Consider the following 16012-nt stretch of genomic DNA (forward strand, 5'->3'; position numbering starts at 1 on the left):
TGGAGTCTGTTTTTGAAGCTTTTTTGTTGAAGTATAGCCACTCTTAGGTCTGTGATCGAGTGACCAGAGAGATTGAAGTGTTCTCCAACTGGTTTTTGAATGTTATAATTCTTGACGTCTGATTTGTGTCCATTCATTCTTTTACGTAGAGACATCATGTGCCAGCAATGCCCCTCTGCCATGTACATTGGCCAAACTGGACAGTCTCTACGTAAAAGAATGAATGGACACAAATCAGACGTCAAGAATTATAACATTCAAAAACCAGTTGGAGAACACTTCAATCTCTCTGGTCACTCGATCACAGACCTAAGAGTGGCTATACTTCAACAAAAAAGCTTCAAAAACAGACTCCAACGAGAGACTGCTGAATTGGAATTAATTTGCAAACTGGATACAATTAACTAAGGCTTGAATAGAGACTGGGAATGGATGAGTCATTACACAAAGTAAAACTATTTCCCCATGGTATTTCTCCCTCCCACCCCACCCCCCACTGTTCCTCTGATATTCTTGTTAACTGCTGGAATTAGCCTACCTTGCTTGTCACCATGAAAGGTTTTCCTCCTTCCCCCCCCTGCTGCTGGTGATGGCTTATCTTAAGTGATCACTCTCCTTACAGTGTGTATGATAAACCCATTGTTTCATGTTCTCTGTGTGTGTGTATATAAGTCTCTCCTCTGTTTTTTCCACCAAATGCATCCGATGAAGTGAGCTGTAGCTCACGAAAGCTTATGCTCTAATAAATTTGTTAGTCTCTAAGGTGCCACCAGTACTCCTTTTCTTTTTGCGAATACAGACTAACACGGCTGCTACTCTGATTCCAACCACAATCATGATTCAGCTATATTGCGAGACTAATGGTATTTAAATTCTCTAATTAGGCCACTTTTTTGCTGCACAGAATATTCAGCAGTTATATGGTTCACCGCAGTACAAGTGCCTATACAATTCTGTACAGCAATGCAGTAAGGATAGAGCAAGGGGAAACAAAACAAAAACAAACCACATTTCACTTATCCATACAGGCTATGCTTCAGTTAGTACCCTTGATGACTTATCCATGAAGCGTGCATCGCAGAACTTCATCCTTCCTGCTTACCAAAGTACTATACTTTGAACATTTTCTGACAAAACAGCACATCTCATGATATGGTTACTGAGATATGTTATAACCATAAATCTCACCCTTTATTTATTCATAATGTGAATTACTTAACTCTTTGAGGTAACACTTGAGTTGAGATTTCCTGACATTAATTGCTAATGGATTACCTGCGCTATGACTGCAGTGATTAATTTCAAGAAGTTTTAAATCCCTGCAGCAATGTTAAGTGCACCTAGGTAGCAGTCCAACAAAGATCAGATTTGTTTTTATAAATTTAGTAAGATTAAAATAGCTACAATATGTGTGGGAGAGAGGGGATGATTTATAACGTTAGCCCAATGAGTTACTAAAAGGCACATTGTTCATAAGTCTGTGTGTTTTATACAGCCGCCTGTCAAACTGTTCAGCAAAAAGTCAATGATTTTCTACCCATCCATTGAGAACCAATGAAGATTTTGTCTCAATAATTTGGTGCTCTCACTATACAAAAATCTAGACATAATGCCGTAAAAACTATGTATGTATATAAAAAACAAAAAAAGTTAATCTGTCCAAAAACAATGTACAATGATTAATGGGTGACAGACAACTGTTTAGCAGTTCACTCTCACACTGGTACTAACAAGAAACTGAAAGATCACAGAGGCAGTCCTTAGCCTCAGGGGAGGGTAGCTAAAGATTTCAAGTGTATTGTTCCTGAGTAGACAGACCCAGAAGGGCTATAAGGCCTGTTTCTGTCCTGAGTTGTTACTGCTGCTTCTTCAGCATTCTCCACAGCAGACCAGAGGAGGAAAGGAGACTGACTGCTCTTGGGTCAGATGCTGTAATGGGCTTTTGGGTCAGATGCTGTAATGCAGTTATGGTATAAATTCTGAAAGGAGGGAAGATTTCAAGGGGAAAATGAGCAAAAAAGAGTGAGTGAAAGCCATATACTATCCACTTGGAGTGCCAAGAAATCCTAAGTGACAGCTTATTGGTATGTAGTGATGTTGTATCCATGTCAGTCACAGGATATTAGAGAGACAAAGTGGGTGATGTAATATCTTTTACTGGACCAACTTCTGTTGGTGAGAGAGACAAGTTTTTGAGTTCACACAGAACTAAAGAAGAGGTAAACTTGAAAGCTTTTCTCTCACACCCACAGAGGGTGGTCCAATAAAATATATTACCTTTTGTCTCATCTTATTGGTACAGCAGACAATAGTCCCTTAGTTTATACACCTTATCTAGAACCAAGCAAATTGGAAAAAAATATTGGTTTTGAAGAATAGGGATTTCCATAACAGAAGGCCCCATGTTCTCGACCAATTATATTTACATTATTTTAATTGTAATCTGGATGTTATTTCTTGGATTTTCTTCAGCAGCCCTCCCTCAGTCTTTGTTGACATAAGTGAATACTTGGGAGCATGCTCAGTTAGCACATGACCTGGACCACCTTCTGTATAAATAAATGGGAGCAGGAACGTCTTTTTATTATGCAAGAGATCAAGCAAGGCAATGAAATCTGGAAACAGTTTTTCATCTGAGATAAGGAGAGGTTTGTAGTCCCTAAATCAGGATTAATTTCTGTGGCAAGCAAGCACCTGAAACTGTTGTGCTCCATGTTTTCATGAACAGAGTCTTTAGTACATTAGAAATTTACACTGTTTAGTCAGCTTTTCCATCTTTAGCACTATACTTGTTTATCCAAAATTACTTTGGTCAGCAATTTCTTGCCATCTCCCCCATTTCCTGAATAGGATTGCAAGCAACTGTACGAGTGTGGGGCATGTGAGCCTGTCCCCATTACCTGGGCTTTGCAGGAGAGAATTCTCTCATATAGTTTCAGCCAGTACAACTTAGATGCACAAGGCATCTATACATCTTTGCAATGATTCCTGAGGTGCCTCTATGAGGATATGCAAAGCATTCTCAGGCATATATAAAGAAGGACCACCAGAATGTTGGATATTGGTATAACAAAAGGCAGAAAGCCCTAATTTATACAAATCAAATATACATTATTTAAAGGCCCTACTATATATGTATGCATATTTATGTAAAAATATATAGGAATCTTTAATCCTAAATAAAAATTTTAAATGTCTCATTTTTGCACTACTGAGACCCAACTTTTAAACCTAGCAAAAACTGGCAAAGAACCTGCAAATATATCCTGCAAAACCTTCTATTTCGATATGCAAATGAATAATTGCACATAATATTGGTGCATACTCACATACCAAGTCTGTGTGAACAAATACAGGTTTTTAGGGCACAATGGCTTCACGTTTTGCAGACACATTCAGTTTTGAAATATCTAATCCCTCATTTCAAATGGAATGTCTCTCTTTCACACAAAGCAACCGTCTTTATCAATATGGGTAATCATTTTTACACTTTAGAGATCAGATGTTACTACTCTACATGCTATGAAAAAAAAAAAGAAAATATTATTATTATTATAGTCACACCACACCTGACAATTCCTGTTTTACAAAAGAAAGCACAGCCAGGTAAACTTGACAGTCTGCTACAATTATCTGTCTCTGTAGTCGATCCATCATGGATGGTGCAGATTTTCGGCCATCAGCCTGTTTGAAATATACAAAAGTAGGGTGTAAATGATTTTAATTTCAAACTCCTATAATCTGTGCAATATTTATTAAATCACATAATTTATATTGTATTAAATCTTTCAATTTTGACTTTCACTTTTGACAGCTGGTGCATAGGCAACCTTGATTTTCCAACAAGTTAAATATATTCGTATGAGAGCTTTAATAGTCCACAGTGGGTGTATCAAATTATATGGAAAAATATTTATTTTAGAACTTGATTAGTCTATAATCAACACACAGCAATATTTCCCTGTCTTAGTATAGCCATTTCCAAAAAAAAATTTCCCCCCAGCAATAGTGCTCAACTGTATTACCTTAAATAGTCTGAAAAATTGTACAAATTAATGCACAGTATATAAACACGAGTTTTAGAATTTCTAAATTAACTTCAAGCATATTATTTATTCAAAATTACACTTAAATGTTATGTATTCTATTATCAATATCAGATTTCCTTAATGTTGAAAAGCACATCTAAAGAAAGTACCAAATTTCATTTCATTCAGAAGTTCCCTGTTTAGTGTTCTTTAATTTATTATAGTGCCATAGCTATCGATGGGCTTTTGGAAAGAAATTTATATTAAACAAAAACAAGACCAAGATCCTTGTCCTTGAGAGACTTCTCAGTTAAACACAAATGTTTTGTTCTAAAAGATACCAGAGGAAGTTTTTGTTACTCTCCATATACATTACAATATAGAGAGGTATTAAGCATGCATAATACTTTACTTACTGATTTATGCATACATAAAAGTGCAATTACTCTCAGAGTCACTAGAGATGCGATGGCTAGGTGCTAAACGAGGCGAGTTGGGCCTGGCAGTCCTTCATCCTTGAAAATCTTTCCAATTACCAGATGTCAAGATAGTATACCTTCTAAAGAACATAGATCTTTTACTTTGATTAAGCATGGCTAACCAACCTTTTTCTGCAACAATAACCCTCAACTTTTCAACTTGACACGTGAAGAGTTATTTTATACAATTCTGAAAAAAAAAAGTTACCTTACTTTTGTAACTCTTGTTCTTCAAGATGTGTTGTTCATGCCCATCCATTCTAGGTATGCACGCCCATGTACATGGTCATCGGAGATTTTTGTCTTATCAGTATCTGTAGGGTCAGCTGTGGTGCACACTTGAGTGCTGCACTCATGCGTCAGTATATCAGGCGCTATCGGCCATATGCCCTCTCAGTTCCTTCTTGCCGGCAAGTCCGACAGAAAGGCAGGTAATGGAATGGACATGAGCAACATCTCGAAGAACAACAGTTATGAAAGATAGGTAACCATTTTTTCTTCGAGTGCTTGCTCACGTCGATTCCATTCTAGCTGACTCACAAACAGCATCAATGGAGGTAGGCTCGGAGTTCACGGTCTTGCAGATTGCAGCACTGTTCTGCCAAAGCCAGAGTCATCTTGAGCTTGTTGGGTAAATGTATAATGAGATGCGAACATGTGTACAGATGACCAGATAGTGGCCCTACAGATCTCTTGGATTGGTACCTGAGCCAGGAAGGCTGCTGACAATGCTTATGCCCTACTTGAGTGTGCCATCATCACCACTAGCAGATGCTCCTTCCCCAGCTCATAGCAGTAACGGATGCAGGCCATGATCCAGGAAGAAATCCTCTGAGCAGAAAGTGGGCGACCTTTCATTCTGTCCGCCACCACAACGAACAACTTCATTGACTTATGGAATGGCCCTCCTGACGTCCAGGGTGTGTAGCCTGCTCTCCTCATCTGATGTACAAGGCTTTGGAAAGAAGACAGGTAAGCATATGTCCTGCCCAGTATGAAACTGGGAGACAATCTTGGGCAAAAATGATGCATGCGGTTGCAGCTTGACCTTATCCTTGTAGAAGATCTTATAAGGCAGTTCCGAATAAGCACCCTGATTTCAGACACCCTGTGGCTAGCATTATCGCAACCAGGAATGAAACCTTCCAGGAGAGAGCAGGAAGCCAGAGGCTCCAAGGGAGGCCCCAGGAGCCTCAACAGCACGAGATTCAGGTCACAGGGAGCAACGGGATCCCGGACGTGTGGGTAGAGACACTCCCGACCTTTCAAAAACCGGCCCGTCATGTCGTGAGCGAAGATCGAACTGCCTTGGAATGGAGGATGGAAAGTGGAAATAGTGGCCAGGTGTGGCCTTGATCAATGACAGGGACAAACCTTGGAGTTTGAGGTGCAGCAAGGCCTGCGCAGCCTGGATATGCCATTCTGAGACTCAACAGTAAGTCACTCTGGTGGAGGGTTTCCTCCTACTCAGCAAGACCTGCCGAGCACGGACTGAGCATTCCCGTTTGCCCGAGTCTGGCAATGCGGAAGCCATGTGTCAAGTACAGCACCTCCATGTTCGGGTGCAGAAGGCTGCCAGGGTTTTGGGACAGCAAATCTGGCCAGAGAGGCAGCTGCAGTGGGGCGGCTACCAAAAGGTCCAGCAGCGTGCCGAATCAGTGCTGGCAAGGCCATGCAGGGGCTATTAGGATAAGTTTTGCCCTGTCCTGCTTGATAGTCACAAGGACCCTGTGAAGGAACGGCACTGGCGGGAAGGCATACATCAGAGTCCCCAACCACATGCTGTTTGTTCTGGGAGATGGATGGGGCCCCTGTCCATCCCCTGGATGGAACAGAACACATGGCATTTCCTGTTCTGCCTGGATGGGAACAGGTCCACCTGGAGAGTCCCCCACCTCTGAAAGATTATGCTGACTGCCTCCGGATGGAGCGACCACTCATGGCGAGACAAGAAGGTCCTGCTGAGGTGATCTGCTAAAACATTTTTGGTTCCAGGCAGGTGTGCGGCTACCAGATAAATGGCATGCTGCACACAAAAGCCTCAAAGGCCAAAAGCTTCTTGAGAAAGGGCCAACAACCTGGCTCCGCACTACCTGTTGATGTAATACATCACAGCAGTATTGTCCATCAGGACTGCACCACCTTGCCCTTCAGGTGGGGCAAGAAAGCCTGGCAGGCCAGGCGAACCGCTCTGAGCTCCCTGACATCGATATGAGGGCCAGACTGTCCTGCCACCAGTGGCCCTGGGTGCTTGGCTCGCCCAGGTGGACTCCCCAGCCCAGGTCCAAAGCATCGGAGACCAGGGTCAATGACAGGGATGGACCGTGAAGGAAACTCCCTTCAACACTGACCCAGGATCCAACCACCAATCCAGGGACAATCAGATGTGATCCGGCACCCTGACTACCCAGGTCTAGGTTGTGCCTGTTGGGGATGTAGGTTGACACCAGCCACGCTTGCAGACGCTGAAGATGAAGCCGGGCATGACTGACTACGTATATGCATGCGGCCCAACAACCGCAGGCAGGTGTGACTTGTGTTGAGCATGTGATTCTTCACATGGGAGATCAGGTCCAACATGGCCTGAAAACATGCTTTCAGAAGAAAGGTTCTGGCTTGTGTGGAGTTGAAAACTGCCTCAATGAACTCTATTCACTGGACTGGCATTAAGGTGGATTTTTTCTCGTTTATTGACAGGCTCAGGTCACAGCAGATGGAACGGACCAGATTGAGGCTCCTCTGCACTTGTTCCCAAGACCTGCCCTTGATGAGCCAGTTGTCAAGATATGGAAAGACCTGGACCCCTTAGTGTCTCAGGTAAGCAGCCACTCGTGCCATATGTTTTGTGAACACACTCAGGGCCAGAGAGGCCAAAGGGCAGCACCGTGAATTGAAAATGATGTCCACCCACTATGAAACGAAGGAAACACCTATGACTTTCTAATATGGAAATAAGCGTCCTTCAAGTCGAGAGCAGCATACCAGTCTCCTGGATCCAGGGAAAGGATGATGGAGGCCAAGAAGACCATACGAAACTTCAACTCTCTGAGAGACTTGTTGAGGCAATTCAGGTCCAGAATGGGTCTGACGCCCCTTTTTGCTTTTGGAATTAGGAAGTAGCTGGCATAGAATCCCTTTCCTTTCATGTCCTGAGGGACTTTCTGCATCTTGAACGAGGAGTTGCTCGTGAGAAGGGTCCCTGAAGAGAGATGAGGAAGAGGAAGAATAGGGATGGGAGAGAGGGACAGCTGAAAATTGCAGGATCTAGCCCCGAGATACTATGTCCAGCACCCAGCGGTCTGAGGTGACCTATGACCAGGTCAAACAGTAGGTACGAAGATGGTCAAGGAAAGAACAAGGTGGATACGGGGAGCTGACTGGGGTGTTGCTCTTGAGCACACGTTCAAAACGAGCACTTCCGGCCCCCCAGGATGCTTTGCCTGGCTGGGCTGTGTGGGGAGGTGGAAGGGTAGAAAAGCTCATGTCTCTATCCCTTCTCCTTGAAGACCCTTGACAAAGCCTTGGAAGGAATGCATCTTCCTACATATTTGTACAGCACAATGGAGCCCCAATCACAAACAAAACTTTTGGATATTTGTGACCCAGGGACCCCTTAGTGTCAACTGGCAGAGGGCATAAGAGGTCGTGCATAAGGGTCTGATATCTACATAATAATGCACCAAAGGGTGGCATATGAAGTCTCTACCAATAGCCAGTAACACACTGGACATCCTAATCATTACAAGATGCACGTACAGATGTTATTAAAGGAATTAGGTACCTATACTGAAAACTATTGTTCTTAAGGTACAGGAGTTAAGATCCGTCTCCAGAAGGCGATAAACAGGCTCTGTTCAGGATGGGGGTAGTAGACATTTCTCTCTCTAGCTGGTCACATGAAAAATCTACAGGAAAAAAATAAAACACAAACAAACAAGGTGTCTTGTTTATAAGTAAAGACAATGATTTTTTGAGGTATAACTGGGGGGTACTGTAGTACATCCCAGGTGCTTCACCGAGGAGATGAATTGTCAGCGTGTTTTGTCTTATGAAAAGAGGATCAGAGCTAACCTGGCTAGAAAATATTGGAAAGATTTTAAGTGAGCTAAACTTCATTAACAAGATAGTATCTTGTTAATTAAATCTAGGCTCTAGAAGGCATTAGGATTTTATTTTATATGTAAACATGTGTTTCCAATACTTTCACTTGCTACTTCTAAAATCTCTCCTCTTTGTTAAATAAATTTTTTACTTATTTTACTAAACATATTTAAGTGCTGTGTGTTAAGTGGAGCAGTGATCCTCAAGTGAAACTGGTAAACTGGTATGTACTGTTCCTTTAAAAGCAGTGAATTTGTGAATTCCGTGAACCAGTGGCAGACATTCCAAGGGGATGCTCAGGGACCTCAAGAGTTGGAATGTGCCTATCTGTAGAGAGGGAGCTGGGCCTGCATAGGCCTAGAGTGCTGGTGTTACCTGTGATCAGTGGAGCTGATGCCTGGAAGGCACAGACAAGCCTTCCTCATGCTAACAGCAGGCTGTACTGAGGCGCCTCACAACACTGGCTACCCCTGGGAAGGGTCACAAGATATTACTATGTATATAAACTAAACAAATAAATAATTATCCAGAGTAATCAGACTGCACGATTCCTGAAAGAAATTCAGCAGCTGGTCAGTCCCTTAAAGAGTACATGTTGAGAGGACACAATATTTCTTGGCATAAATCATAGCTCTTCTGTAGAGTCACAAATTCCTTGTACAAAATAAAATAAAATTAAAAAAAAAAAATCAGACTCCAGGTGGCTCCTTAGATGAATCAGTTGGGCTTTGTGGAGATGGAGTTAATTCCTAGAGCTCACCATTAAACCCCAATGACATCCAGACACCAAAATCACCAGGTTACAATGAGGAACCAGAGTCAAGAGCCTCCTCTAAGAGCTGATAAAAGCAGCTGGTAACCTGACAGATACTCCAGTTGGGAGGGCAGACCAACAGCAGAGACCACCACAAAAATCGGTGAGGTTATGACTAAATACTCTGTCTCTGATGCCAATACGGGTATGGGATAGCCTCTGCATTGAAATGGAAGAGAGATGATGGTTGGGCCACCCAACCGTATTCAGAATATCTAACCCAGCAAAAGACAACCATATGGGTGGCCCTATGGGAGCTGTCCTCCACACTGGGTAAATCCCTCTTAAATTTCTAAAATGCCCATCACTCTGGTAATTAGCCTCTCTAAACCTAGGAATTCCATATGCCAGCCCATCTGAGCTGACACTGTCATGCAAATTGAAGTTTTAGAGAACAAACATACCACAAAGATTCCCAACAGCAGTCCTGACATCAGCTCAGCCATGAAAACTCCTCTTGAATGCCAACAAGAAAAGGAAAGCTAGAAGGAAGTTTTCACAAACAGTTGCACATAATACACAACAGTTAATATTTTTACAGATGCTCCACTTACATTCCTTTTAATTTTATTCTTGATTGTTTCTATAACTCCAGCTTCTTCACTCTCACACAGTTTTTCTGTGGCTTTTAAATCATCACAAGCCAACTGCATTTTCTCTTCTTCAAATGTCATCATGGCATTCTTTCAAAAATAAAATGCAAAAAGATTTGAATGACAAAACAAGAAAATTTACATCAGCTATTGGTACAGTAACTATAGAGAAAAACTAAATAAGTCTTTTTAAAACACATTTGAGGATTAAATTGCTACTCAAGACTCATATACACAGCTAGATATATGTACACCCCTTGCCCAACCACATTTAAATGTGCCTCACTAAAATGTCAAGAGACTAAAATCAGAATTTATTAGCTGACTCTGCTTCTCTTAACAAAACTGAATATTTAATATATATTTGAACTGAAAATACTGTCATATTACATTTGCTGAAAAAATGAATTATGTTACATAAATTCACTTTCAATTACTGTTATGCAAGATTAAATTATATAAAACAGTATGTGCGCAGACACAAATTGATTCACGTAAATAACATGCCTCAAAGTCAAGAACAAAAAACTCACTGCATTATGAGTGATAATGAGCAGAATCCCTATACTTCTTGTTAAAACAAACAAACAAACACCATTTCAGCTTCCATTTAACCTAGCTCAAGAGGGTCACAGGATAACTGACTTCTTTTTCTGATACTTTGTCTAATGGAAATTCTGGATGACATAGGCATGCAAAGTGCTGTAGCTATCTTTAGAACGGTAACTAAGCAGAAGCTTTTCAAGGTACAGTGATGCTGTACTGTGCTGTTATACTGGTTCAGTAAATCAACTCAGATAAGCAAGCCTAAGAGATTTTCATCATGTTGGCCTAAGGCAAGAGGGAAAAAGCCTCCTATATAATATGCCTTTCCAAGTCATGTAGTCCACAGACTGAGGTGTTTAAAATTAATTTAATGTACAAAAAAGCACTTCTGGATTATTATAAAATTATCTTTTATTTAAAAAACAAAACAAAAAACAACGTTACTATTCTATATGTGGTTGCAGCCTAGGATTAAGCAGGCAAGTCACAATAAGGTCAACTTAAAAATGAGGTTCAAATACTTTCTTATATACTATTAAATATGCTTTTAGATAGCAGCTTGTTTTCATCCCTTTTCTCTCTCTTCTTCCATATACGATGGACTTAACACATTTTCATAAATGTGACCAATCACACATTAATAACCTTTAGTTTATTAGCGTTCTTAGTCCTCAAATACCTCTGCACCTTCAAAAAGGGTACTAATTTAAGATGTTTTCACATGAAGGCCACCAGTTTTATTCTAAAATAATGATAAATGAGATTTATAACAAACTATTAATTTCTAGGACAAAACGGAATTTATGAATTTCATTTCAATAACTTTTTTCAGTAAAGCAAGATAATCAGTCTTTGGCTTTTGCTTTTAATGGAACATGTAAATATTTAATAAATTTGAGATGTTGAATTTATAGAACCCTTTACTCCCAATTAAAACCGCATAAAAGAGCAAAACAAGTTAAGATTCTATATATGCAACAACGAGTTATGCATGTTTTATAACTACATTATTTTAATATTCTGAAAGAGTTGAGCCTAACAAGAAAAAACAAATTACCATATGCACCATATATACACACACAAGGAAATTAACAATGATACGAACAGTGAGATGAATTCTCTCTGCCCAATTTGTTCACCTACTTACCAAAAAACTGACAAAACTGGCCCCAAAACTCATTAACGGACTGTGGTTTCTGTAAAAAAACAAAAGCAAAAACAAAAAACGTAGTTATCACATGTAAACATACAGTTTACTAAAACAAGCACCTATAGAAAATATCTGATGTGAAATCAGGGTTATGTTTCTCAGAATAAATCTACTTCATTAGACCAAGTTCTGAAATCAAAATTGGTTTATGCAAAATCATAATGTGGAAGAAGTGGGTACATGATACTCTCCAGGGAAAAAGCCACAAGATGAAAAGAATTCAACATAATTCTCTGGATTTGAGTCACCCCTGCTAGTACAAGCAGTGGAAACTGCAAAATGTGTGTCTTTCAGGGTTTCCTTGCCCCAAAAATATTAACCCATGGGGGCGGGGAGACAACCAATAGCCTTGATATTGCAAATGCATCCAATAGAGCTTCACATGAGCCAGGAATTCACCTGCATGTATGCAATTGCAAATTTGGGACAAATGTTAAGAGTGCCCTCCATGGGGGTTCTGCTAGGAAAGGGCCACTTCAGGTCTAAGGCCAGAAAACCATAGGATCCCTGAAGGTTGGGGCTGACGTGGAGATACGGTGATTCGGCAGAGGCACTAGAGACATACATTTTCCCTGCTAAATGTCACCTATCTCCAGCCTGGAGCCCTCCCAACAGAGTAGGTATTCAGGATGCCTTGCACAGTTTCAACCTTCTGGTGGGTGAGCACTCAGCTGTTCAAGAACCTTGCAGGTACTGCCTGATTTATCCCTCAGCAGGGACCAGAAAAGTAGCAGAGGTTATGGCCTTCCAATGATAGATTTGAAGGCAACTCAGAGGCTATCATTGTTGATCTTGGACCAACTTTGTGGATCAAGATCTCACCTCACTGCCTGGCATTTTACACCTACCTGGCAACATGTCCTTCAGTGAGCCATGCTGCGATTGGCCATACCTCACTGCCCAATTAATTGTTTTCTCCTATCCCTCAACTTCTGAACAGATTTCTATTTGTAAGAGTGATTACAATATTCCCTGGTATTCTATTTCTAGAAGTATCTAATGCGTCTTTCATCTAGTCAAGCACTCAGGTAATATGGTGATGGACACCGCAGAAATGTATATATAAAAAGAATGCGACTTGGAGACCTGAAGTTCCATTTTGATAGTTCATAAGAAATCTGGTTCTTTATCTGCGTTGTTTCAGAGATCTAAAATAGATTAGAAGTCTTCCTCATTAATTTTTAGTAAATGAATTAAGAAATTGTACATCATTGAAGGTTTTCCTTCCTTGTTTCATGGGAATTAAGGTCTAATTCCATGAGGGTGACAGCAATTCTTAGGCCAAACAGACAGTCAGGTTATATTCAGTACCTGGGTCAGGTTTCAGACTGAATGACCACTGCAATCACTATAAAACCCTGTCTATGGCTAAATATAGAGCTAGCTGTCAGGATCTCAGCAATGCAACTGATCCACTGTTTCGCCTTGGAGAAATCATTTGTTTTCCCATGTGTAAAATAAATAAATATCATCCTTTTCATTATCATATCAGTAAAACTAGAATGGTTTGTGATGGTCTCAGAAAGCCAAGATATCAATGCAGGTTTTTTAGAGTTTACCCATGTTTTACTTTATGTATTATATGTAACCATAAAGCAAATAAGCTTGGAAGAAGCAAGAGAGGAAAAGGACTGAGAGGGAAATAAGAGATGGAAATGAGAACTGAAAAACCTACACTTCAAATGCATATTAGAGTGTGTTTGATACAACATTTGTAAATATAAACCCATACATATTTTATAATATAAATCTCTTGCTGGGGGGTTTTTTCAAATAAATATACAAAAATCAAAGAGGAAAACACACACTTCAAACAAACATTCTAGCTATTTTAATCTCCTGAATATTATTGACAAGTAAACAAAGAGAGTAGCCACCAGAAATATCACTGTTATTTATAGGTTTCAGAGTAGCAGCCGTGTTAGTCTGTATTCGCAAAAAGAAAAGGAGTACTTGTGGCACCTTAGAGACTAACAAATTTATTAGAGCATAAGCTTTCGTGAGCTACAGCTCACTTCATCGGATGCATTTGGTGGAAAAAACAGAGGAGAGATTTATATACACACACAGAGAAAACATGAAACAATGGGTTTATCATACACACTGTAAGGAGAGTGATCACTTAAGATAAGCCATCACCAACAGCGGGGGGGGGGGGGAAGGAGGAAAACCTTTCATGGTGACAAGCAGGTAGGCTAATTCCAGCAGTTAACAAGAATATCAGAGGAACAGTGGGGGGTGGGGTGGGAGGGAGAAATACCATGGGGAAATAGTTTTACTTTGTGTAATGACTCATCCATTCCCAGTCTCTATTCAAGCCTAAGTTAATTGTATCCAGTTTGCAAATTAATTCCAATTCAGCAGTCTCTCGTTGGAGTCTGTTTTTGAAGCTTTTTTGTTGAAGTATAGCCACTCTTAGGTCTGTGATCGAGTGACCAGAGAGATTGAAGTGTTCTCCGACTGGTTTTTGAATGTTATAATTCTTGACGTCTGATTTGTGTCCATTCATTCTTTTACGTAGAGACTGTCCAGTTTGGCCAATGTACATGGCAGAGGGGCATTGCTGGCACATGATGGCATATATCACATTGGTAGATGCGCAGGTGAACGAGCCTCTGATAGTGTGGCTGATGTGATTAGGCCCTATGATGGTGTCCCCTGAATAGATATGTGGACAGAGTTGGCAACGGGCTTTGTTGCAAGGATAGGTTCCTGGGTTAGTGGTTCTGTTGTGTGGTGTGTGGTTGCTGGTGAGTATTTGCTTCAGATTGGGGGGCTGTCTGGAAGCAAGGACTGGTCTGTCTCCCAAGATCTGAGAGAGCGATGGCTCGTCCTTCAGGATAGGTTGTAGATCCTTGATGATGCGTTGGAGAGGTTTTAGTTGGGGGCTGAAAGTGATGGCTAGTGGCGTTCTGTTGTTTTCTTTGTTGGGCCTGTCCTGTAGTAGGTGACTTCTGGGTACTCTTCTGGCTCTGTCAATCTGTTTCTTCACTTCAGCAGGTGGGTATTGTAGTTGTAGGAATGCATGATAGAGATCTTGTAGGTGTTTGTCTCTGTCTGAGGGGTTGGAGCAAATGCGGTTATATCGTAGCGCTTGGCTGTAGACAATGGATCGAGTGGTATGATCTGGATGAAAGCTAGAGGCATGTAGGTAGGAATAGCGGTCAGTAGGTTTCCGATATAGGGTGGTGTTTATGTGACCATCGCTTATTAGCACCGTAGTGTCCAGGAAGTGGATCTCTTGTGTGGACTGGTCCAGGCTGAGGTTGATGGTGGGATGGAAATTGTTGAAATCATGGTGGAATTCCTCAAGAGCTTCTTTTCCATGGGTCCAGATGATGAAGATGTCATCAATGTAGCTGAAGTAGAGTAGGGGCATTAGGGGACGAGAACTGAGGAAGCGTTGTTCTAAGTCAGCCATAAAAATGTTGGCATACTGTGGGGCCATGCGGGTACCCATCGCAGTGCCGCTGATTTGAAGGTATACATTGTCACCAAATGTGAAATAGTTATGGGTCAGAAACACCATCCTAGCCACTATGGATATAGAAGCCCTCTACACCAACATTCCACACAAAGATGGACTACAAGCCGTCAGGAACAGTATCCCCGATACTGTCACGGCTAATCTGGTGGCAGAACTTTGTGACTTTGTCCTGACCCATAACTATTTCACATTTGGTGACAATGTATACCTTCAAATCAGCGGCACTGCGATGGGTACCCGCATGGCCCCACAGTATGCCAACATTTTTATGGCTTACTTAGAACAACGCTTCCTCAGTTCTCGTCCCCTAATGCCCCTACTCTACTTGCGCTACATTGATGACATCTTCATCATCTGGACCCATGGAAAAGAAGCTCTTGAGGAATTCCACCATGATTTCAATAATTTCCATCCCACCATCAACCTCAGCCTGGACCAGTCCACACAAGAGATCCACTTCCTGGACACTACGGTGCTAATAAGCGATGGTCACATAAACACCACCCTATATCGGAAACCTACTGACCGCTATTCCTACCTACATGCCTCTAGCTTTCATCCAGATCATACCACTCGATCCATTGTCTACAGCCAAGCGCTACGATATAACCGCATTTGCTCCAACCCCTCAGACAGAGACAAACACCTACAAGATCTCTATCATGCATTCCTACAACTACAATACCCACCTGCTGAAGTGAAGAAACAGATTGACAGAGCCAGAAGAGTACCCAGAAGTCACCTACTACAGGAC

At 41.3% G+C, this 16012-nt stretch overlaps 1 protein-coding gene across 1 annotated transcript in view; it reads right to left on the reverse strand.

Moving 5' to 3' along the window:
* Positions 1 to 16012, reverse strand: part of TTC39C (tetratricopeptide repeat domain 39C) — a 69509-nt gene that overhangs the window by 37750 nt on the left and 15747 nt on the right. Inside the window, exons 2-4 of the mRNA XM_038390992.2 lie at positions 11709 to 11757; positions 9977 to 10105; positions 3570 to 3684 (exon numbers count right to left, since the gene is read on the reverse strand). Of these exons, the coding sequence (XP_038246920.2) occupies positions 3570 to 3684; positions 9977 to 10105; positions 11709 to 11757 (293 nt within the window). The remainder of the gene's footprint in view (positions 1 to 3569; positions 3685 to 9976; positions 10106 to 11708; positions 11758 to 16012) is intronic.

Source organism: Dermochelys coriacea, chromosome 2 (assembly GCF_009764565.3).
Source record: "Dermochelys coriacea isolate rDerCor1 chromosome 2, rDerCor1.pri.v4, whole genome shotgun sequence".
Taxonomy (NCBI): Eukaryota; Metazoa; Chordata; order Testudines; family Dermochelyidae; genus Dermochelys; species Dermochelys coriacea.